The sequence below is a fragment of the Balaenoptera borealis genome (assembly GCF_965194805.1).
Source record: "Balaenoptera borealis genome assembly, chromosome: 3".
NCBI lineage: Eukaryota > Metazoa > Chordata > Mammalia > Artiodactyla > Balaenopteridae > Balaenoptera > Balaenoptera borealis.
This window is the reverse complement of record NC_138866.1, coordinates 153,250,733-153,274,238: the sequence shown is the minus strand read 5'-3', so window position 1 is coordinate 153,274,238 and position 23,506 is coordinate 153,250,733. Positions and strand designations below refer to the sequence as shown.

Genomic DNA, 23,506 nt, shown 5'->3' with positions numbered 1-23,506 from the left:
AAGAGTCTTCCCCTTCCTCCTAAACCTGAGAGTTGGTCTGTTTGTCTGCGTATGTGCGCACGCACGCATGGCTACGGGAACAATTTAAGCAGGTGGTCTGAGGGGTCCTTTCACTGTCATTCACTCAACCAACATCTCGATGCACTATGCTGGACATTGGGTACCACAAAACTGAATTAGATACAATCTCCATCTCAAGGAGTTTCATGAACCAGGCAAGCTGAATATTACTAACATAAACCACAATCTAAATTAAATTCCTAGTCAATTTCTTCTGTTTTCTTTGTTTAATAAAAGCTGAAGATCATTTTAAATTCAGCCTTGTTAAGTTCAACAGAGCACTTGGTAACTGCAAATAAACAATTGATTTTGCGTTTCAATTTTCATCTGCTTATTGAATTAAAAGTTCAAACTTTGGGCAACCGAAGTAGGATATCCTTGAACCCAAGGCATTTTGCCAAAGCATAACATCCAACACTATACCTCTGAACAATTACTTCCTTGTTTCGCGTGTCTGTGCAAAGCCGCAGGTGACTTGGCCAAGTTTTCTCTTGGTTTCTGACTATAATGAAGGCCAGAACTATATTATGAAGCCCTCTTAGGCAAAGCCCTAGCGCAGCCCAGGTCTTATAGATCACCAATGCTTCAGTTACTCTCCACTTGTCTTCCAGATTTCCCAGGCTGAAAAGGGAGCAACAGAGGTTCTAGCGGGAGTTGGTGAGGTTAGAGGTGAAGCAGGGCACAGAGACCATGACGGGGTGGGGGGGAGGGGGTCAGACAGAAAGAACGGCAAGATCGTGGGAAGACCAGGATGGGAAGGTAAGAACAGAAGGGGTGGGGAAGGAGGGCAAAGACACACTAATTTAGCATTGACTAAATGTTCTGTGAGGAATAGGTTAGGTGCAAACAGAATGCTGGGTGCCAAAGCCATCACGTATGCACACACGGAGCCAATGAAGAAAAGCTACCACGGGTCAGGGGATCCAGACTTAGCTATGATTTCTAAGACAAGTAAACCACTGACAGTCAGGAAATGGGTTTACAACTTCCCCAGAAAACGCTGACATTTTAACAGAAACGTAAGTTTTTAGTTAATTCTATAGAACAGATAATCCCTCAATGTAAAGTTCTTCAAGCTTAGTGATATTTAGTAACAATTTCACAAGCAAAGCTTAAATATAGAAGTTAACTAAAGAAAATCAAGCACTATCATTTGTAGCTAAGACCATGTGATTTATTAGTGTCAAATCAAATCAAATATCAGAAGGGGAGAATCAAAGAACAGGGCCTGTTCAGGGTAAAAGGACCCAAAGTTCAATAGCTCACAGGCACTCATTCAGGAAGAGCACTGTTTGCCACAGGGTTGTTTAAATGCCTGGAGTGACTAAGACCAAAACAGAGCACACACACGGAGCAAAGGTTACTTATTAATTCTATTGTTCACTTTGAGGACAAGTACAAAGGATATTTAGTACACACTGTTTGGCTAAAAAGCATTAACAAAATAAAGGGAAAATATTTATAACTAACTCCCCAAATAAAGTTTAAAACAATTTTAAGAGTTAACATCTATAATAGGGAACCATAGGTTTATGTTTTAAATTTGTCTGTTCCTACTTAATATTTAAAATTTTAAAGCACAAAATTTTAAGTTACCCTATTTGTTCAATTACTACCTATAGAGTTCTAATCATTTTATCAGATTTAGCATTAAGTAACAACTGCGATTTTAAAATGTTGATAATAGCCACACAAACTGGTATTTGATTATATTTCATGTTTAAAACAGGCTTTCCTGGCTACTTTCCCCAAAAATCAGATTAAACAACTGACTTCCTAGCTGTTATATAATTATTATACAACTCAAAATACCAATCAAATAAATGCATTATGCACTTTAAAACTAATCTCCGATTTACCATCAATTCCTACCTCTACCTCTAAGGTCTTCTGACGTCAATTTTGTTCTAAACCAGTGGTTCTCCATAGGAGGAAAATTTTGCCCCTAGGGTTCCCCCCACCCCCTAACAAAAGGGTTTGTCAATGTCTGGAGACATTCTGGTTCCCACAGGTAGGAGGTAGAGGAGGTGGTGCTCCTGGCATCTAATGGGTAGAGGCCAGGAATGCTGCTAAACATCCTACAATGCACAGGACAGCCCTACAACAAAGAGTTACCAGGCCCAAAACGTCTATAGTGTCTCTGTTGGGAAACCCTATTCTAAATTGAAACAAGATTTGCAAACACAGCTGACACCTTCAAAAAACAATTGCCAAGTAAGTAATTCAAAGTTCACTAAGCTTTGTTATTGGTATAGAGACCCAGACATAATAAAAGTTGCTTTTTAGACTACTGAAATGTGATCTGATTATTAACCATGAATGCATGAAATTGCAGATGGACAAGAAGGACAAAAAGTCCTTTCACCACCTAAGCAATTCATGATCGCTTTAAAAAAGAACATTTCAGTAGACGAAAAGGAAATAAGGTAGTGGTATTCTTGAGTTTTCTACGATGCTTCAGTTTTCAAGGACAAACACCAATTAATCATTACTTTTTGTTGCTGTCCTTTAGTTCTAACCAATCTTTTTTTTTTTTTTTCCATCCTCAGTCGTTAGATTTTTAACTGGCTAAAGTTTAAAGTAAATGAGGAAAGTTAACCACATGGTACTAGCTGGTAGAATAATCTTAGGCCAAAACACATTACTAAAGTATCTGTTAGAACACTCATGTTTACCTGGCAAAAGAACGGGCTCCAGTTTTTTAATCTTCGGTTCTGAATTAATCTTATCGTCAGTCTGAAATACATTAGCAAAACAAATCAAAATCAAAACTTTTTTCCCGCCTGAGAGATGAAAGCAAATTTTATTTTCTAGGTGATGACACAGGCGACAGACACGTATCCCCCCCACTTAAATTCTTACACATTTTTACCGAACTCTTGTAAGGATCTGCTCGTGATGGAATTGAGAGTCTGGCCAAAAAAATACTACAACCGTCTGTGCCGCTTCCAGGTGTTCACATTTACGACAGGTAGGTAACCCCTTCCACTAGGTGCCCACAGGCGATGCGATCCTGCCGGCGGTCACGGCGGGGACCGTCGCCAGGCGAAGGGCTAAATAAATCCCAACTCCGATCGCTCCCTGGAGTCCCGTCTCGGAGCCGAGAACGGCTGCGGCGGAGTTTTGCAAGTTTCCACTGAGCCGGCGAGGCTCCCGGGAAGGCGGCTTCCCCGCGCCGGGGTCCGGGGGACGGGGGACGGGGCAGTCTCCTGGGCCTGCCCGCGCGCGGCTCCCCGGAAACGCGAGGAGAGGGCGCCGCGGGGAGACGGCTGCTTACCTGGGGCGGCGGCAGGAGGTAGGACCTGAACGTGGGTCTGGGCGGCTTGAGCGAGAACATGGTGCCGCCGCCTGCTCGGCTCGGCCCGTCCCGGTCGGGGCCCGGGATCCGCCTCCCGACGCCCGCTGGCTGAGAGCTCCCCGTGCGGCCGCCCGGGCTCGGTCTGCGGCCAGCCGGGCCGGGCGGGCTGACGGGCGTGGACACGCCTGAGCGCCCGCCCGAGCGGGGAGGAGCCCGGGCCCATCCCCGGAAAGGGCCCGGCGTCCCGCCCCGCCCCGCCCCGAGAGACGGCGCGCGCAGGCCGGCGGCCGGCCGCTACCGGCCTCTAGGCCGCGCAGGAGTCGGAACGCGAGGCTGGCGCCTTGCGCCGCTGCCCGGCCCTCAGCGAGAGCGCCGGGGGGGGAGCGGGGCGCGGGAGCCATCTTGAAAGGCCGGTCCGGGCGGGGGTGGGAGCACTGCTATGGCGGCCGGCAGGGTCCACAACGGCCCGCGGGGACGTACGGCGGCCCGCGGGGGCCACAGGAGCCGCGGGAGGCAGCCCGAGGGGGTCACAGCGGCCAGCAGGGACCTACGGCGGCCGGCGGGGGTCATAGAGATCGCGGGAGGCGGCCCCGGCTTTTGCTCAAGCTTCCGTGCCGACTGCCCCGCGGTCCCCCTTTCCCCGGGACACCCCCCCTTGACGCTGCTCGCTAGTCCTCCAGCTCGCGCGACCAGTGTTGTTTTCCTTCTTCGGGAGGAGCCCGGGGCGGGGGAAGGGGACCCTGGAGCCCTGGGCTCAGCAGGTCACGCTGTCTGCGGCCAGCGTGTGAGGGACGGGCACCGGGAAGGCGGCCCGGGGCAGCCGGCAGTGACTGGGATCAGACGGTCAGCGCGGTGCCTTCAAGGTCGACACTGGGGGAGATTTTTGTCTCTGCGGGAAGCTTTGAGACTGGGGTGTCCTGCTGCTGAATTCCACGGGGTGCTGAGGCTATTGACGGAGGACGTTGCCAGGCAACCCGGACTCCTGCATTTACTTTAACTTCTACCCTCTTTATTAAACTTTAATGTGGATAAAGATATTAAGCAAGTTACCTTCCTTTCTCTTCGTGCCTATCCTCACGTGTAAAAAGACCAGTGAGCAGATAAATGATCAAAAGCCCAGCAAGAGTCAGGCCTTAGCGGTGTGGACCGAATAGGCTATGGACCGAATAATCTGCCCGTTAATTGCAAAGAACCGGCGAATTTCAGCATATCAAGCGCAGGGCATTTCTGAACTCTTCAGCATGTTTCCGAACTGGAGTAGCCTTTGGTAAGGGGCTAGTGATGTTTCATTTTGGTAAATCTATTAGTTGAGACTAGATTTTTCTTATGCTTTGAAGAATAAATCCCTAATCCAGCATATTATAATTAATGTCACAGGGAAGCTCCAATGTGGCCATATGAATCACAATCATACTGACAAGTGTTGCTAATGAAAACACTAAAAAATTTAAACAAAGATTCAAAAGTTACGGTTTTTGGAAAATAATTTATCCTGGATCCAGAACCCCACTGATCTTTCTGGTTAACTTGTTTGAGTGCCATATGATTCCATTTTGACCGGGAACCACAATCATACTTTAAAATGTTAAGCCCATTGAGTTATAGATGCTAAAGATAGTGTTGTGCACATACATTTAACACCTTTTTATGAATAGTCCGTGTTTTCTCTACATTAAATGGATTAAAAAAAAACAAACCAAACTCATAGAAAAAGATCAGATTTGTGGTTACCAGAGGCAGGGCGTGGGAGGAGGGGGAATTGGAGGAAGGTGGTCAAAAGGTGCAAATTTCCAGTTAGGCGATAAGTAAGTACTAGGGATGTAATGTACAACATGATAAATATGATTAACACTGCTGTCTGTTATATAGGAAAGTTAAGAGAGTAAATCCTAAGCGTTTTTTTTTTCTTTCTCTTTTTATTGTATTTGCATGAGCTGATGAATGCCAGCTAAATTTATTGCGGTAATCATTCCACAATATATGCAAGTCAAACCATTAGACTACACCTTAAGCTGTATTTATACAGTGATGTATGTCAATTACATCTCAATAAAACTAGACAAAATGTATTTTTTTTCCACAAATATTCTTCAAGGAATATGTGGATCTTTATACTGAAACGACTTACTATAATTTGCCTTTTGCCATACAGGTTTTCTTAGGATCTACAACTGTAATAAGTGACCATACAGTCGAAAAGTGGAAAAACTCTGATTTCCAGATTTGTCCTGACTTACCCTGAATTTTAGGGCCTTTTCAGATATCTAATTGTATCAGTCTGCTTGGGTTGCCATAAGAAGATACCACAAACTAGGTGGCTTAAATAATGGAAATTTATTTCTCACAGTTCTGGAGGCTGGGAAGTCCAAGGTCAAGTATAGGCAAGATGGAATTCTGGTGCGAGCTCTCTGCCTGGCTTGCAGACAGTGGAGAGAGCTGAGGGTGGGGGGTTGGTGGTGGATGGGTGCAGGGTATTAGAGAGAGTGCAGTCTGGTGTTTCTTCTTACAGAGGCATTAATCCTGTTGGATTAGGACCCCACCATTTATGAACTCATTTAATTAATTACCTCCTAAAAGCCCTACCTCCAAATACAGTCACATTGGGGGTCAGGGCTTCAACGTCTGAATTTTGGGAAAATAAATACAGTTCCTAGCACTAGTACTGATCTCCTTGATACTCTGTACATTTGAAATAGCTGACTGTCTCCTTCTTTGGTTCTGATGTCACTATTTTGTCCCTTTTTTTTCTGACTCTGTTTCCAGTATTGGTTCTTCTATCATGGGGGATAGTGGCATTCCATACAGATCACCTCCTTTTCCCTGTGAAGAGGAAAAAAGAGCTAACATTTCTTGAATATCTATTAGGTGCTAGGTAATTAATATATTCATTCAGTCAGGGACCAAATTTGTATTGATTGCTAACTCTGTGCTAAAAACCTCTGTGCTTGGGTCACTAAGAAGACAAAGTTTCTACTTTCCTGACACTTTCACTCTGGGTGGAAGGATATAAAAAATTAATATATAACAAGTGCCATGAGGAAAAACAAATGGGAAGAAGATGAAGGTTTTGTTTTTCAGTGGGAGATGGGGTGTGGTCAGGGAAGGCCTTTCTAATAAGATGACATTTGAGCAGAGACAGAAGGGAGTGAGGGAGCAAGCCAGGTGGAGATCAGGAAGAAGAGGGTTAGCGGTGCAAATGCCCTGAGGTGCAAACCTGCCTGGTGTGTTCAGAGCAGCCTAATCTAGTGGAAGAAGAGGTCAGAGAAAAAGAAGCCAGATCACATAGGGCCTGAAAATTGAGAAGCTTCTGCAACATTTTGAGCTGAGAATGATGTGATCTGACGTCTAAAAATAATCACTCCCCCTGCTGTAGAGGTACAGCATGGTAGAAGCAGTGAGACTGAAATGGAGCAGGATCCTATGGTCCTTCTCCCTGCCCCCCATGCCCTCAGCCTGCCTTTTGTCTGCAGGAAAACTTCAGTCAAAGAACAAATTCAATCAGAGAAGTGAGAAAATGCAGAAGCAAAGGAAAACAATCAAACAGGACAAAATAGTAATAGTTTAGTCATTAAGCAAAGTCAAGGACCTTTAGTTCCTCCTCAAGGGCTATGGATAATATTCTGAGCCATATCCTGTGAGCTGTCTTATAGCTACTGAAACCCACACCAGGTGGAAGAAGTTAACTACACGATGACCAGGCTGTAGCCATGACATAAGCTGCCACAATTCTGAGAGCTGCCCTCAGAGAAATGGGAACAAACCGACCCTGGAACTAAAGATTAACTGTACTGAAAGCCATCAAGATGACACTGATCAGACCACCCCATGACCAGTTTCAAGATGACTGTCAGAGCTGCCTGTGCTGTTTCTACATGTAGTCGCCTCCTTCGGCTTTTATAGCTCTCACCCCCCCAGTGCGGGGGGGTCGGCCTTTGAACAGGAGTCTGCCCTCTCCCCCACCCCCTGGTTGCTGGCCTCTGAAATCAAGCAAACTTTCACCAACTTGCCCCCTTATTAGCTTTAGAGCAACGAGCAGCCAGACCCTACATTCAGTAACAAGACTAGTTGGGGGCTATCAGAAGAGTCCAGATAAAAGAAGGTGATGGTGGTAGCAGTGGGAGAGGTAGTGTACAGTGGTTAAGTATCATGTCTACAAAACTATACCATTGCCTGAGTATATGGTCCTGGAAGATGACTATTAAGTCATTTAAAAAATCTGTTTCTTGAGGGGGAATTCTGGGAAGAGGACAACAGCAGCATAATTATTCAGTCTCCCCATGAAAATAGACAAAGGAACTATAAAGCAAAACCAGAGGCCCATGGACAACATTAACCACAAATCTAAATGGAATGGTATCCCTATGATTTCCAAACTATAGGCAAGTAGGAGCAAACCATAGTACTTACAAGACCTTTGTTATATCAGCAAAGGGAATCAATGAGGCATCTGAAGAATCCCCAAATAGCCAGAAGGTATTTACTGGCCCAGCCAGTCAAGTTGAGAAGAGCAGGTGAAGTAGAAAGTGGTGTTTGAGAGTGTAAGGGCTCCTGGTGAGCTCTGAGGGGTGGAACAATATTGCTGTAGGAACTCTTGAAACTGACCTACCACGGCTTCCTTCAAGGAAAGGGACCCACACTGAGGACAAACTGCTTGGCATGGGAACAAAATTGAGCCAAGGAGAGACAAAGGAAAGAGAGGGTCCAGGTAAAGATGGAGGACCAGGAAATCTCTGAAAGTAAGCTGACTTTACAAAATTTTAATGCTAGACTGTAAAAATAAAAAAGGTTCTCTTGGGACTTCCCTGGTGGTCCAGTGGTTAAGACTCCAAGCTCCCAATGTAGGGGGCATGGGTTCGATCCCTGGTTGGGGAGCTAAGATCCTGCATGCCGCATGGCGCAGCCAAAAAAAAAAAAAGGTTCTCTGCAAAGTTAGAAAAACTATCCTGACAACTGCCTCCTTCAAAAAGTTTGAGAAAACCAATTTCACATAAAAATAACCAAGGGAAAGTATGGAAGTCAAATCCCATAGAAAACTATTGTAATGAAAAAGAGAAGAACTGAATAGCACTCCTGTAGACAGTAAAAGCACATCAGAAAAACATGCCCTCAATGCAGATCAAAACCAACGCCCAGCATTTCAAAGAGCTAAAAGACACAAAGAAAATGATAGGAGACATGAATGAATTATGCAAATCAGAATTAGGAATATTTGGAATTAAATGAACAAATTCAGAAGAGAATTAGAAATAAGAGAAAGAATTATTTCAGAAATGAAGACTAAACCAAAAGAAACCCAAGGGTGAATAAACACAATTTGTTATGCCTTAAGAGAAGCAGAAGATAAAAAGGAGAAAAAATTTTCAAAAATCAATAAAGAGAAATTTAAAAAGATTAGTGAGAAAGTGGCAAATATTGAGGATAAGCGAAGGAGATCCAGCCCTTGAAGAAATAATAAGAGCCTTTGTGGAAAAAGCAGGGGAGGAGATAAGGAGACAGAAGAGATACTGCAAACTATATTCAAGAGAACTTCCTTGAAATTAAAAAAAAAAAAGCTTCGAAACTATGCATTGAGAGAACACACTGCATGTGAGACTGTCAATCCAGAATTACCAACACTAAGACATATTCTTGTAAAACTATTGGAGTTTAAAGAAAAAATAATGAAAATTTCTTTGGGTATCTAGACAAAAAGAACAAATGACTTCTAGGCGAAAAAAAATTAGATTATCATCAGACCTTTTGGAAACAATCCTTTATGTCAGAAGAAAATGGAGTAACAGGAATTCCCTGGCGGTCCAGTGGTAAGGGCTCGCCACTCTCACTGCCAGGGGCCTGAGTTCGATCCTTAGTTGGGGAGCTAAGATCCCACAAGCCATGCAGCGTGGCCGGAAAAAAAAAAAAAAAGAAAATGGAGTAACATATTTAAGGTACTCGAGGAAAGAAAATGTAAAAGGATAATAATTGCAATGGATTGAAACATATCACATGTTTAAATTCATGCGATCATAATGGTGTGTATATATATATATATATATATATATATTTAAAAATCTCTCAGTCACCTTTGGAAGATGATAAAAGCGAATTCATTATCTTGAAAACTGGCAAATAAATGGGAAAAGTCAATCATTATTCCTGCTGTGCAGTATGAACTATACCACTGTGTAATCAAATAGTAAGTGAAAGGAATCATCTCTTTATAAAGTATTCTAAATAATAAAAGAAAAAGAAATAATAGGATTCGAGTATTACAATTTTCAACCTCTTATGAATGAAGGGATCCAGATATTGAGTGTGAACAGCTACTGACATCACAAAAAGAGAGGCAAGTAGACATAGATGTGCCTCATGATGAAAGAAGCAACAACACCCAAGTAGCCTTGCCATCAGGATCGAACCTAAGCCTGAACAAGCCTCTGAATTCTCCTGCCAACTTGCAGGCAGAGTGGAACACATCTAACTGCATATGACTGTTCAACCAGTAAAATTTAGGCTGTGGGAAGCTTTGCAAGTCAAATGACCCACGTTCTTCAACAGATGAACTATAAGAAGGAGAAAGGGATAGAAGGGGAATCAGCAAATTAAAAAACAAAAAAGAGGGATGCTTAACTATAGTGCTAAGGAACATTCAGGTGATAAAGCTATAATGAAATGCAAGTGTGGGGCTTTTAAAGCATGTCTGCAAAATTTTCAACACGCCTCCCAAATATGACCCTCTTCCTTGAGTCTGGGCTGGCCTTACTGACTCACCTGTGACCAAGACAATGCAGTGGAAGCGAGGTCATAAAAAACAATATCTCCTTTTTGTTCACTGGGACATTCACTTTTGGAACCCTGAACTGATTCCTATGAGGCTGCCATACTGTGAGGAAGCCCAGGGTGCACGGAAAGGCGATGCACAGGCGCTCTGGTGGATGGACTCTAGCTGAGATTTAGATCCCCGCAGACAGCCAGGATCAACTCCCAGACCTGTGAGGGAAGGTGTTTCTGGATGATTCCAGCCTCCAGACACTGTGTCTTCCCAGCTCAAACACCGTGGAGCAGAGACACTGATGTGCTGTAGCCAGTTTGTACTGGCTCACAGCAGCAAATTGTTAGCATTTTTCCCCAAACCCACATTCAGTGATGTCACACGAGTAGCTTGATGTTGGCCAGGGTAGGAATAGTTACACCATGGAAATCAGCAGACACTACAAATCAGGGGCATTCCTGCTATGCCTTGTCTGAATTCCTGACCCACAGGATCCATGAGCATAATAAAATAGGTGTTTCAAGCCACCCAGTTTTGGAGTCATTGTTTTACAGCAAGGAAGTGGTTACTATAAAAGGAGAGTGGTTGTTTTTGTGGGGAGGAAGGTGGTTGACACAGGAACTTTTGGAACTTCTGGGGTGGGTGGCAAATTCTATGAAAACGGGTAGTGGTTATAAAGGATGTCCATCTGACAATAATTAAGACATACATTTGTTTTGTGTGATTTTCAGTATCTTTTATAATAAAAATTATCTTTAAAATTGTCTGATTTTTTATGTAGGAGATAGTAAGACAATAATTTCATTTCTCTTTATTTCCAATTTATATCCAGTAAAATGCATTTTTGATATGGAATAACTATATGACAACATTAACGTTTAATTTTTAAATTTTGAAACCTAAATTATGGAAACCTGTAGAAGCCTCGTGGTGATGCAGTTGTATGTACAGAAAGTAGGCAATCATACAGTCTCAAAGGAGAGAGTCACTTATAATGAGGTCTTTTGATAGTTCAATTCTTAATTCCCCTTGATAGAAATTTAAAAATGAGTTTTTTAACTTTATATCAAATATCACATCATAACTCATTTATGAGTGTGACAGAGTTTATGGGATATAAGAATAAAAGTCCTCTTATGTTTCTTATTAGGTTTTACATAGAACAGAAATATAATTCTAATTTACTAAGACAGTTCTATGCGAAATGATTTTTTAATAATTTTTATTTTTTTATTGAAGTATAGTTGGCTTACATTTCAGATGAACAGCAAAGTGATTCGGTTATACATATATACATCTATTTTTTTCAGATTCTTTTCCATTATAGGTTATTACAAGATATTAAGTATGGTTCCCTGTGCTATACAGTAAGTCTTTGTTGTTTATTTTATATACAGTAGTGCGTATCTCTTAATCCCAAATTCCAAATTTATCCCTCCAGCCCCTTTGGCTTCCATAAGTTTGTTTTCAATGTCTGTGAGTCTATTTCTGTTTTGTAAATAAGTTCATTTGTATCATTTTTTTAGATTCTACATATAAGTGATATCATATGGTATTTGTCTTTGTCTGTCTAACTTACTTCACTTAGTATGGTAATCTCTAGGTCTATCCATGTTGCTGAAAATGGCATTATTTCATTCTTTTTTATGGCTGAGTAATATTCCATTGTATAAATATACCACATCTTCTTTATCCATTTGTCTATCGATGGACATTTAGGTTACGTCCATGTCTTGGCTATTGTAAATAGTGCTGTTATGAACACTGGGGTGCGTGTATCTTTTCGAATTATGGTTTTCTCTGGATATATGCCCAGGAAGGAATCTCCATACTGTTCTCCATAGTGGCTGCACCATTTTATATTCCCACCAACAGTCTATGCTAAGTGCTTTGAACATGTGCAGTGTTTCTATTTTAATGTATTAGATACTGCTAGATTTGATCAGATTGGATATTAGTTCTTAATATTCAGTTTCCCATATTTAGCAAAATTGGAATGACATTGGAATAATAGCAATATAATAACAAGCAGTCTGGCTTAGTGCCCTGCGTAATAGGCCCTTAATATTTGAGTCGAACGGAGTTGGTAGAGCACATAAATAGCTATATTGTATGATTCAGGGTGTGCAAGAAAAGTCCCTGCCATAGGTTCTGAAATTTCACCATTAGAATGTACACATTCTGGGTCTGTAAGATAAATACCTTAAGGAAAAAAAACCACATCCCTTTCAGCCAACACTTCTACAGGAGACTCAGTGAGACTTCTGGGAATAAACTCAGGCCCCACACCTGAGGCAAGGTGGGAGTGACCTAGAAAAGGGGTCTGTGTAATGAGCTGACAGGTGGAGAATTCCAAACAAAAGCTTTGCCTTCTTCAGACCTGCTCTCTCGAGCTGTCAGAGGTTCTCCAGATTGTTCTGAGAAACCTTTTTTTAGGTTGTGGCGAAGGGCTGCAAGTTTTCTTGGCACCCAAAGCAGAGATTTAGGAATGAGGTCAAATGGAATGGGTTTATCCTTGGGTCAAATAACACAGGTAGCAGGATTGATTAAATAGTCTTGAATCAAGCTCAGTTCAGGGATTCTCATCTGGCTATTAAACTCTCAAGTCTCCTGAGGTCTCTGATTAGTACCTTTGGCATAACTGCAGTGAATTAATCTCTCTCTCTCTCTCTCCTCCCCCTGCCCCTTGCCAGTTTATGGCGATGCTGTGTCTTTGAACTTACAAGTTGAAGTACACCTTGTGTTTTCAGCCATGAATCATCTTTGTAGTTCTTGAGAATTCCCACCTTGAACACGTATGTATCCTTTAGGTTTTAGCCACATCTTTACTTGTGTAAAGTAAATGTCTACCATTGTGTAGACAGAAGTACAATTAATTTGTGTTTGCCATCAAGGACTAGATGACAACAGGAAAATTCATATGGGATACTTTATTTTTACACACTAACAAAACTCTTGGTCACCCTACCCTATTACAGTGTGACCTTTGATATAATCGTGGCCTTTTTTTTCCATCGTGTAATTTTAAAACATAAAGCATTAAACCATAAAATAAAAAGAAACCCATAAAGAACATATCATGTTTACTTCCTCTTTCCAATTCTCACTTCTTGCACCTCATAGTTTTATTGTTCTTTTCCCCCACCCCTCCTTTTTTTTTTTCATGTTTGCTTTGTCTTTGATTTCCCTTTCTTACATAGTTGCTTACTCCCTTAAGTAATCTACTGGTGGCACCCAAAGGCATTTCTTTGGCTATTTGGTTGCCCCCAGAAATAAAGAGATCGTAGGATCCTGTATACTGATGAAGCAGTTTATCATGACTGGAGCATTATCACTTTCATCGATCCTACTCCAACTAAAAAAACTAAGTTTACTAACATACGCTAACAAAACATTACTTTAAGTTTAGTGCATTACATTTTAAATTGCAATGCACTAAAATTAAACTCTAAATTTTAAATAAGTCCAAATTGTCAAACGTTTCTAATGAAAATGATTTCAGAAATGGATGATGTTTAGATGACCAAGATGGGACTCATCAGTTGTTCTGATTTAAAAATCAAAGAAACAAAACTCATTAGCATTCAGTTTCTGAGGAATTTTTCTCTCGCTTAACTTTCAGGTCTTCCGCTGTAATTCTGGACACAACTGCTAAGTTACTTACACTGCTGGCGTGTCCAGATCTGTCTAAGGTGCCCTGAATGGCTTTAGCATGCCTAGGATGGCCGTGTAAACTTTGTGACCTTAAAGATGGGAATCCCAAAGTTTGGTGTGTTTTCACAGACAGTAAGTTTTCCTTGTCAGTTCTGTCAGTAACAGCTAGTGACAAACAGGCCATCTGAGGGCCTGTTTCAGAAACACAGTTTTCATCTTTGGTGTCTGTGAAATGCCCCTGATGCTCGGCCTGCACTGCCGTTTCAGACCCAAAGGAAGGGATATCCATGCTCCGAGAACGCATAATCTTTTGAACTTGATACCTCCATTCTGTGGTCCATTGCTGAACCGTGGAGGGGCATGTTTGGTCCCCAACTGCACTCGACTTGTTAACCCCGCCGACCAGCTTTCTTCCCCGGGAATATACAAAGCTTCTGGACTTCATTGCTTTACAAGCACTGAACGTCTCATCAGGGTAATAACGGGTCACTTTTGTTTCTTCCAGGGGATAAGAAATGGTGCCTTCTATCTTCGTTGTTTCCACTGTTAGCTGAGTGCTTTGAAAATCCGACTTGTTCTGTCCGTGCATAACATCTGTTTGACTGAAACTTGGGGAGCTCGTTTCTCCTCTCTTAGAGTCTGCCTGCCTTTCATCATCTTCAGCTGAAATCCCAACATCTGGACCTAATTTCGGCTCTGAGGTGCTCTTCACGTTGTCTGATGCAAGTCGATCGCCGTCTGGGGATGCTGGCGTGCTCGTGCTGGGTGGCAGGCGAAGGCTGCCCCGACGCTCTGGGACCAGGTGCGTTCTTTGGTCCTTCTCTTCCTTCACACGGAAGGAACCGACTTTTTTCCTGAACCCCGTCCCTGGTGGCATGCAGAGGGAAGTATCCTCATACAACAACCCCTCCCCGTTGAAAAGATACCTGTACATGCTGTAGCCATCGGTACTGTTGATGCTGCTTTGCCTTAGAAGGTACGTTGCATCGCATTCAGAAGAAGCCCGGGACCGGGTCTGCATCAGGTCGGACTTGTCCATTCCTGCGAGGTTTTCCAGCGCATTCACCATTCTGCTAGATAGTTCTTCCAGTTGGGAAAGGCGAAGGTCAACAGTCTGTAGGGAAGTTTTCATAAAGTTTTCTCTTTCGTTGATTTCTTCCAACCTCATGGACATATTTTCAACTCTGGCGGATACAAAGGGATAGGTTTATTACACTGAGATGAACTAAGGATTAAAACCAAAAATATAATGTTATTGTTGCTGTATGATTTTGCAGGCTTTTGGGAATCATGGGCTGCTTGGGGCATTTTTTAAAAATTTTATTTATTTATGGGCATATTTTTAAACTTCACACTCTCCTAATATAACTACTGAAAATTACAGTGAGGAGCATCAGAAAATAATAGAAATATGGTTAACGCATATGGTGCTATTTACCGTTCATTGCTCTAAATGCCTTATGTATTCAACAATACGTACTCACCGAGGTCCTATTCTAGGCTTGTTTAACTCTCACAACAGCCCTATGAAGAAGGCACTATTATCACCATCCCCATTTTACAGATGAGGAAATCAAGTCATGGAGAGGGGTAAGTAATTTGCCTATGGACGCACAGCTGGCAAACAGTATGGCACCAGCATGGATGGGCACCAGCTCTGGTCTCTCACCTGGTACATCACATTGCCTCTGATGATAAAGGGAGACACTAGCACTTAGGTTTTTGAGTTTTGAGTATAGCTGTCAGCAATGAATGGTTATCATGAGAAAATAAATACAATAACATCCTTATTTGAAGTTCAGGGAGTTCGGAAAATGAATTGTTAATAATTAAGTTCAGATTCATTGCTAATTATTAGAGAAATGCAAAAATCAAAACTATAATGAGATAGCATCTCATGCTGGTCAGAATGCCTATCATCAAAAAATCTACAAACAATAAATGCTGGAGAGGGTGTGGAGAAAAGGGAACCCTCCTACACTCTTGGTGGGAATGTAAATTGGTGCAGCCACTATGGAGAACAGTATGGAGGGTCCTCAAAAAACGAAAAGTAGAGTTGCCATATGATCCAGCAATCCCACTCCTGGGCATATATCCAGAGAAAACTATAATTTGAAAAGACCCCTATGTTCACAGCAGCACTATTCACAATAGCCAAGACATGGAAGCAACCTAAATGTCCATCAACAGAGGAATGGATAAAGAAGATGTGGTGTATATATACACAATGGAATATTACTCAGCCATAAAAAGAATGAAATAAGGCCATTTACAGCAACATGGAGGGATCTACAGAATATCATACTAAGCTAAGTAAATCAGACTGAAAAAGACAAATACCATACGATATCACTTATATGTGGAATCTAATTATGACACAAATGAATTTATCTATGAAAGAGAAGCAGACCAACAGACATAGAGAACAGACTTGTGGTTGCCAAAAGGGAGGGAGGGTGGGGGAGGGATGGATTGGGAGTTTGGGATTAGCAGATGCAAACTATTATATATAGGATGGATAAACAACAAGGTCCTACTGTATAGCACAGGGAACTACATCCAATATCCTGGATAAACCATAATGGAAAAGAATATATATATGTATAACTGAATCAATTTGCTGTAAGAAGAAATTAACACAACATTGTAAATCAACTATACTTCAATGAAATAAATTTTTAAAAAGACAAAAAATTAAGTTCAGATTATCAGATGGTTTACTTCAGGGACAAGAGGTCATTTAATCATCTGAAGAATACCAGTAACTTTAAATTGTTTGCTATATTTAATAATTGGTATTCCCTATGGGGTTGTAAGAAAGAAAGATCATGGCAGATTATAAATATCTGCGGTTAGGTTTTTTCAACTCCTAGAAGATCAAGCAATAGCCTATGAAACCACAATGTTGCCCGAACTAAAACCTGCTGGTGTAGACTATATTTTATATTTCAGGAATACATACAGTACAAATTCTTTCCCTCGGCTTATGAAATTTAACTCTAAAACACAGCGAGTTATGCCCAGGACCTGGGACTACCTTCTAAAAGTTGAATTTGTCCTGGGTTAGCCAGGCAGAGGGGATCCTGGCTCCCACTGAGAGCCACTGGACCCTCTACACCCGACAGTGTGGTGGTCTGATCACAAGTTCACCCGTGGGTGAAGGCAAACACTTTGTACTTTTGTTATCTGTTGATTCTTGCCCACCTTTTATCTTTCTGTGGAAATGTATAGGCAGACTTTAGGGTCACCCAGTTTGCTTCGAGTCTGTGTCTAATATGGCTTTGCTACCCTCTCTGCATATCCTTCTAAATTCCCTCACCTGCGCTCGCTTTCCTCTCCTCCACTTCCTGATTACCTGCCGCTCTTCTTGCACTGTTTCTGCCCTCTGCCCGACTGCATCTCCTGTGCTCTCCCCACTCTGCTGCTCTTGCAGCTACCTTGTCCTACATTCTCCCAGAACTGCTTTTGCTCATGTTCTACTTCTGTTGGCCACATTGACAGCTGCGCTCTGTTGTGTGGGAGGGTCCTTGGCTTCCATTCTTAACCCTTTTCATGGGGAGAGGACTATTTTTATGTCCCTTAGGAAACCACATCATCTGAGCAGGAAGGGTCTGGCTTCCTGGAAGTTTGCCACCAGGAGGACCAACTTCACCAAATTCACCATGTATGAGGACACGTGACTTCCTTCTTTAAAAACTTCCCTACTGGGATTAACAGATACACACTACTGTATTTAAAATAGATAATCAACATGGACCTACTGTATAGCACAGGGAACACTACTCAATATTTTGTAATAAGCTATAAGGGAAAAAAAAAAATATATATGTGTATGTATAACTGAACCACTTTGCTATACACCTGAAACCAACACAACATTATGTTAGTTTGTAAATTAACTATACTTCAATAAATTAAAAAAAAAAAAAGCTTCCCTACCATAGGGAACCCGACAACAGGTTCTAAGTGTTCCCTGTCCTCCGGCATTTCAGGGACCATCAGAAGAACTTTACACTATTAATTTTCCAGGACTTCAAGTCCAACTTGGTTTTCTCTGTTAAATGTCATGTCTCCTTGCTCACTTCAAATCTACTGCCCCAAGGATTCATTCCTTTTGTGTTAAAAACTGCATTGCCTCTGGAACAAACTTGAAATCCTTTAACAAACACAACATTTAGAGATTAAAGCAGCTGTGCAAACTTTTAAAAATAAATAAGCTGGTAAAATATAGATACATATCTTTCCTCTCAAATCTTTTATAATTCTCTGCCTATTTTTTTCCCTGTGTGACCTAATCCAGATAACAGCATTGCTGGCCACTCACACAGAAAAAGGAAACCTCAAACTCATCTGATTCTGTCTCCTTTACACCTCTCTAACCTCCCTCCCCCCTGTGTTGAATAGGTTTTCAAGCTCTGTGTAGGACCCCTCTTTAGGTGTCCTGTAAATGTCCCATCCCTACTGCCACCCCCTTAGTTTGAAGCTGTGGAAGAAACAAAGCTTCACGATGTGGTTTAGGTTAAGAAAAATTGTCAGATGCTATATCAGGCTCGTCGTAAACAGCAACGAGGTGGAGACAGCACATTTTAGACAGCTATGCCAAATCAAGGGAAGTCGTATTGAGTTTTTAGAGTATGTGTGAAAGAAGAAAGAAAAAAAAAAACCGAGGTGAAGTTCATGTCGATCTGGAATGATTAACAAAAAGGATGCGTGAGGAACTATCTCCCATGTCAGCCTTGTTCTGTGACTTCCCACAATGGCTTAAACATGTTTCACAAACCTTGACATGACATCCGTAGATGGAAATCCAAGGAGAGATTTCCATTTCAGATGGGGAAAGAGAGGCTCTGTAGGAAACAATTTGACAAGCGCCCCATATCTGTTGACACACTGAATGGCAGGAAAACATATAAGAGAAATTTATCATTTACGACAGAGCTCATAGTGAGATATGAGCTTTCCTAACTTGTGACATCTTTTTTTTTTTTATAAATTTATTTTTTATTTTTGGCTGCATTGGGTCATCGTTGCTGCTCACGGGCTTTCTGTAGTTGCGGTGAGCGGGGGCTACTCTTCGTTGCGGTGTGCGGGCTTCTCATTGCAGTAGCTTCTCTTGTTGCGGAGCACAGGCTCTAGGTGTGTGGGCTTCAGTGGTTGTGGCTTGCGGGCTTCACTAGTTGTGGCTCACGGGCTCTAGAGCACAGGCTCAGTAGTTGTGGCGCATGGGCTTAGTTGCTCCACGGCATGTGGGATCTTCCCAGACCAGGGCTCAAACCCGTGTCCCCTGCATTGGCAGGTGGATACTTAACCACTGCGCCACCAGAGAAGTCCCTAACGTGGACATCTTAATTCTGCTTTCCTTTAGGCACAGAATGAAATATTTTTTCAGCACAGAACAAAAAACTGTTCTAGGTCCAAAGTGATTTGTTTGGCTTTCCCATTAAGTAAAGTTGATTTCCTCTAAATGACATATTTCTAATATGTCATATTTCTAACGTCATGTTTTCTTTTTAAAACTGTCATACAGTAAATTGACTATTTTTTCTTTTGGTGTACAGTTCTATGGATATTAACACATATAAATTTCTATAACCAATGTCATGATCAGGATCCAGAGTAATTCTCCCATCCCCCAAAACTCCCTCGTGCTAAATCTTTGTCATCACACCCTCCCCTCCCCTTAATCCTAGCAACCACTGATCAGTTCTTCATCCCTATAGTTTTATCTTTCTGAGAATGTCAAATAAAGAGAATCATACAGTAGGTAACTTTTCGAGACTGGCTTCTTTCTGCATAGTGTCTTTGACATTCATGCAAGTTGTTGCATGTGCTGTTTGTTCCTTTTCATTGCTGAGTAGTATTACATGATATGGACGAACACTTAGGTTGTTTCTATATCTTGGCTCTTGTGAATAATGCTGCAATAAACATGGGGTGCATATGTCTCTTTGGTAACCTGTTTTCATTTCCTTTGGATAAATACCCAGAAGTGGGATTGCTAGATTGTAGAATAGCTCTATCTTTAATTTTTTGAGGAAACTCCATACTGATTCCCAGAGTGGCTGAACCAATACGTTTTCATTTCTCTGGGATAAATACTTAGGAGTGGTTCATATGATGAGTGTGTGTTTAACTTTATAAGAAACTGCCAAATAAATGCTGGAGAGGGTGTGGAGAAAAGGAAACCCTCCTGCACTGTTGGTGGGAATATAAACTGGTGCAGCCACTATGGAGAACAGTGTGGAGGTTCCTTAAAAAACTAAATATAAAGTTGCCATATGATCCAGCATCCCACTCCTAAGCATATATCTGGAGAAAAATATAATTCAAAAGGATACACGCACCCCAGTGTTCATAGCAGCACTATTCACAATAGCCAAGACATGGAAGCAGCCTAAGTGTCCATCAACAGATGAATGGATAAAGAAGATGTGGTACATATATACAATGGAATATTACTCAGCCATAAAAAGAATGAAATCATGCCATTTGCAGCAACATGGATGGACCTAGAGATTATGATACTAAGCGAAGTACATCTGACAGAGAAAGACAAATATCACATGATATCACTTATATGTGGAATCTAAAATATGACACAAATGAACCTATCTATGAAACAGAAACAGACTCACAGACATAGAAAACAGACTTGTAGTTGCCAAAGCAGAGGGTGTGGGGGAGGTATGGATTGGGAGTTTGGGATTAGCAGATGCAAACTATAATATTACGTATAGAATGGATAAGCACCAAGATCTTACTGTATAGCACAGGGAACTATATTCAGTATCCTGAGATAAACCATAATGGAGAAGAATATAAAAAAAGAATGTATATATATATATATATATATATATATATATATATATCTGAGTCTCTTTGCTGTACAGCAGAAATTAACACAACATTGTAAATCAACTAGACTTCAATAAAAAAAAAAGAAACTACCAGACCATTTTTCAGAATTTTATATTCCCACGAGCAGTATATGTGTACCAGCAGGTACTCAGAGTCCTTTTTGGCACTTTGTGTTACTGATATTTAAAAATTTTAGCTACTGTAATATGTGTGTAGAAGTATCGCATCATAGTTTTAACTTGCATTTTACTAATAACTAATAATGTTGAACATTGATTCATGTACTTATTTGCCAAACTTATGTTTTCCCCGGTGTGTCTCTTCTAATCTTTGGCCCATTTTTCATTGGGTCATTTCCCCCTTATTATTGTTTTGAGAGTTCTTTAGATATTCTGTACCCAAGTCCTACAGCAAATATATGATATGCATATGTTTTCTCCCAGTCTGTACCTTGTTTTCCATCGTCATAGCAGTGTCTTTTGTAGAGTGAACGATTTTTATTTTGATGAAATCCAGTTTATCATTTTTTATCTTTTATGGATGCTTTCTGTGGGCTGTGATTTCAGTTTCAGTTTAGTTTCAAAATCTTTTCAGTGAAAGTACTCCCTGAACTCTAGGTGCTGAACAGGTATAGAATGACGTGACCATATGAGTAGGGGTGGTTACAAATCTTCAAATACTTTTTATCCATATCTCAGTATATCTAGTACCTAAGGGTTTTGATTTTGAATCTTATACCACTAAACCTGAAAGGAGTTTAACTAAAATGCATTTTTGTTAAGGCACTGTGAATAATGTTTTCCATTCCATTCAAATAATAGGCACAACAATCTATAAATTTGTGGACCTTCTGTAGTGACTTCCAAGAGAATATATGCCTATGTAGGGAATAACTTTATTGGACTTTCATAGACTCTGATCTATTAAATATAATGTCCAAATTCACGTTCTCATGGTAAGAGTCCTGTGTGTCTTTCCTAAGAACAGAACATAGACGTTGGGAGCTCTGTAGTAAGCCAGTTATTAAAACTTGTTTTATGTACAGTCATCTTTTCATGTGCAACGATCACCCTTTACCTGCCAGGCATCTCATAAATTACATGGGAACATTTCCTTAATGATAGAGTTAAAATTTAACACAAAAACATAATGTTAGTGGAGCAACAAGGTCCAGTTCATACTTGACGAAACCCATGTTTCAAGATCCCATGGTCGCCTATATTGAGTTTTAAGACTATTCCTACCCTGTCATTTTATTTCAGGTCTATAGATCATAAAGTTGTCTCATCCTGTCCAAATTCTACATTCAGCTATTTTAATTTCCATCTGCTTCTTCATATGGGGCTGCCTTTTAAGTTTAGTAATTGTAGAGAGAACAGCCAGGGTAGAACCTGGGTGTGCTTACTTCTGGAGTTTTTATATGTGAAAGACTAAACAAAGAACAAGACTCAAGTCTTAAATCTTCTGTCCTCATTCTTTTTAGTAAGCAAAAGTCTGAGTAGTTGCTGAAAGAATATTAAGCTCTCTGGGATTCTACCTCTATGCCGCATCATTTATACACACCAACATGGCCACACCTCAGACCTCCTTGGTTTCTAGAATTCAGATCATCTAAATCATTAGCCTTTTCTGACTATGTTCTCTACTCTGGCCAGACTCGGGTCAGGCACTCAGTGAAGCTCTTATTGATATATCCTGGGTTGTTTCTCCCTTACTTCCAACATAGTAGTGACAATCCCTAAGCCTTCATCTATCACGACTAGGACTCCAGGGCTGGGCAGGGATAAATGGTGGCTGGAGCCGATGTAATATGTTTATGCTGCCGTTTGCAAACCCTGACATCACCGTGGTACCCGCAAGGTCCCATCAAGCTCCCTTTTGCTGTGCCTCATGCATCACTCATTTTCTGCATCCTTGCCCTTGGGCTGTAATATGTCACAGTCACCTATGAGAGTCATGGAGCCACATTGACTTGGCCCAATACAAAGTCACAGCTGGGTTGCCATTGTTCCCACCAGGCAATCTCTTGGCTAACAACTTTCCTACTGCATTTTCCCTCAAGGTGAACTCAAATCCTCCCTACTGGCTTCAAGTCCGTAATGTTGCTGGGCGGGTTCCTTTCCACCATTCCTATTGCTTCTTCTTACGTGTCGGAATTTTCCATGACTGTAAAACTCCTGGCCTCTCTCCAGCGTTTCATTTAATCTGTGTACTGGCTTACTTAAGTGATTTACTTTCTAATTGTGATTTTCTCTTTCCTATAGATTCTTAATTCTTTTCTATTTAGAGAAGACCTTTCAATATTTCCTGTAGGACAGGTTTGATATTGCTGTATTCTTTTAGTTTTTGCTTGTCTGAGAAATTCTTTCTCTCTCCTTCTATTCTAATTGATAATCTTGCTGGGTAGAGTATCCTAGGTTGCAGATTTTTCCCTTTCAGGACTTTGAATATATCTTGCCACTCCCTTCTGGCCTGCAACAGTTTCAGCAGAGAAATAAGCTGATAGCCTTATGGGGTTTCCCTTGTAATTAACTCTTTGTTTTTCTCTTTCTGCCTTTAGAATCCTCTCTTTATCTTTAACTTTTGCCATTTTTATTATAATATGTCTTGGTGCAGGTCTATTTGGGTTTATCTTGTTTGGGGCCTTCTGTGCTTGCTTTCTGTATCTGGATATCTGTTTCCTTCTTTAGGTTTTGGAAGTTTGCAGCCATAATTTCTTCAAATACATTTTCAATCCCCTTTTCTCTTTCTCCTCCTTCCAGGATCCCTATTATGTATAGATTGGCATGTTTTATATTATCCCATAGGTCTCATATTGCTTTCATTTTTTTTTTCATTTGGGTTTCTGTCAGTTGGGTGATTCAGCCTTTCATTTACTCTTTTTT

General features: G+C 41.1%; 2 protein-coding genes and 1 long non-coding RNA gene across 10 annotated transcripts in view; 1 reads left to right on the top strand and 2 right to left on the bottom strand.

Annotated features, from left to right (window-relative positions):
* MTMR10 (myotubularin related protein 10) overlaps positions 1 to 3,888 on the bottom strand; it is a 45,182-nt gene extending 41,294 nt beyond the window's left edge. For 4 of the 7 annotated variants that reach the window (XR_014242798.1, XM_082386034.1, XM_082386036.1 and 1 more), the window contains exons 1-2: positions 3,338 to 3,888; positions 2,736 to 2,796 (exon numbers count right to left, since the gene is read on the bottom strand). Coding sequence is in view for 6 of the 7 variants with exons in the window: in XM_082386034.1 (XP_082242160.1) it covers positions 2,736 to 2,796; positions 3,338 to 3,759 (483 nt within the window). In the remaining variant the exon portion in view is untranslated. The remainder of the gene's footprint in view (positions 1 to 2,735; positions 2,797 to 3,337) is intronic. The other 3 variants (XM_082386037.1, XM_082386039.1, XM_082386035.1) reach the window with 2 other exon arrangements.
* A 600-nt stretch (positions 3,889 to 4,488) lies between these two features.
* On the top strand, positions 4,489 to 14,405 carry LOC309625961. The gene is made up of 3 exons (XR_014242836.1): positions 4,489 to 4,625; positions 12,803 to 12,904; positions 14,269 to 14,405. It is a non-coding gene; the product is annotated as an uncharacterized lncRNA (long non-coding RNA).
* Positions 13,025 to 23,506, bottom strand: part of TRPM1 (transient receptor potential cation channel subfamily M member 1) — a 119,206-nt gene continuing 108,724 nt past the window's right edge. For both annotated transcript variants that reach the window (XM_082385999.1, XM_082385998.1), the window contains one exon: positions 13,025 to 14,947. In XM_082385999.1, the coding sequence (XP_082242125.1) occupies positions 13,687 to 14,947 (1,261 nt within the window). In that variant the 3' untranslated portion in view covers positions 13,025 to 13,686. The remainder of the gene's footprint in view (positions 14,948 to 23,506) is intronic.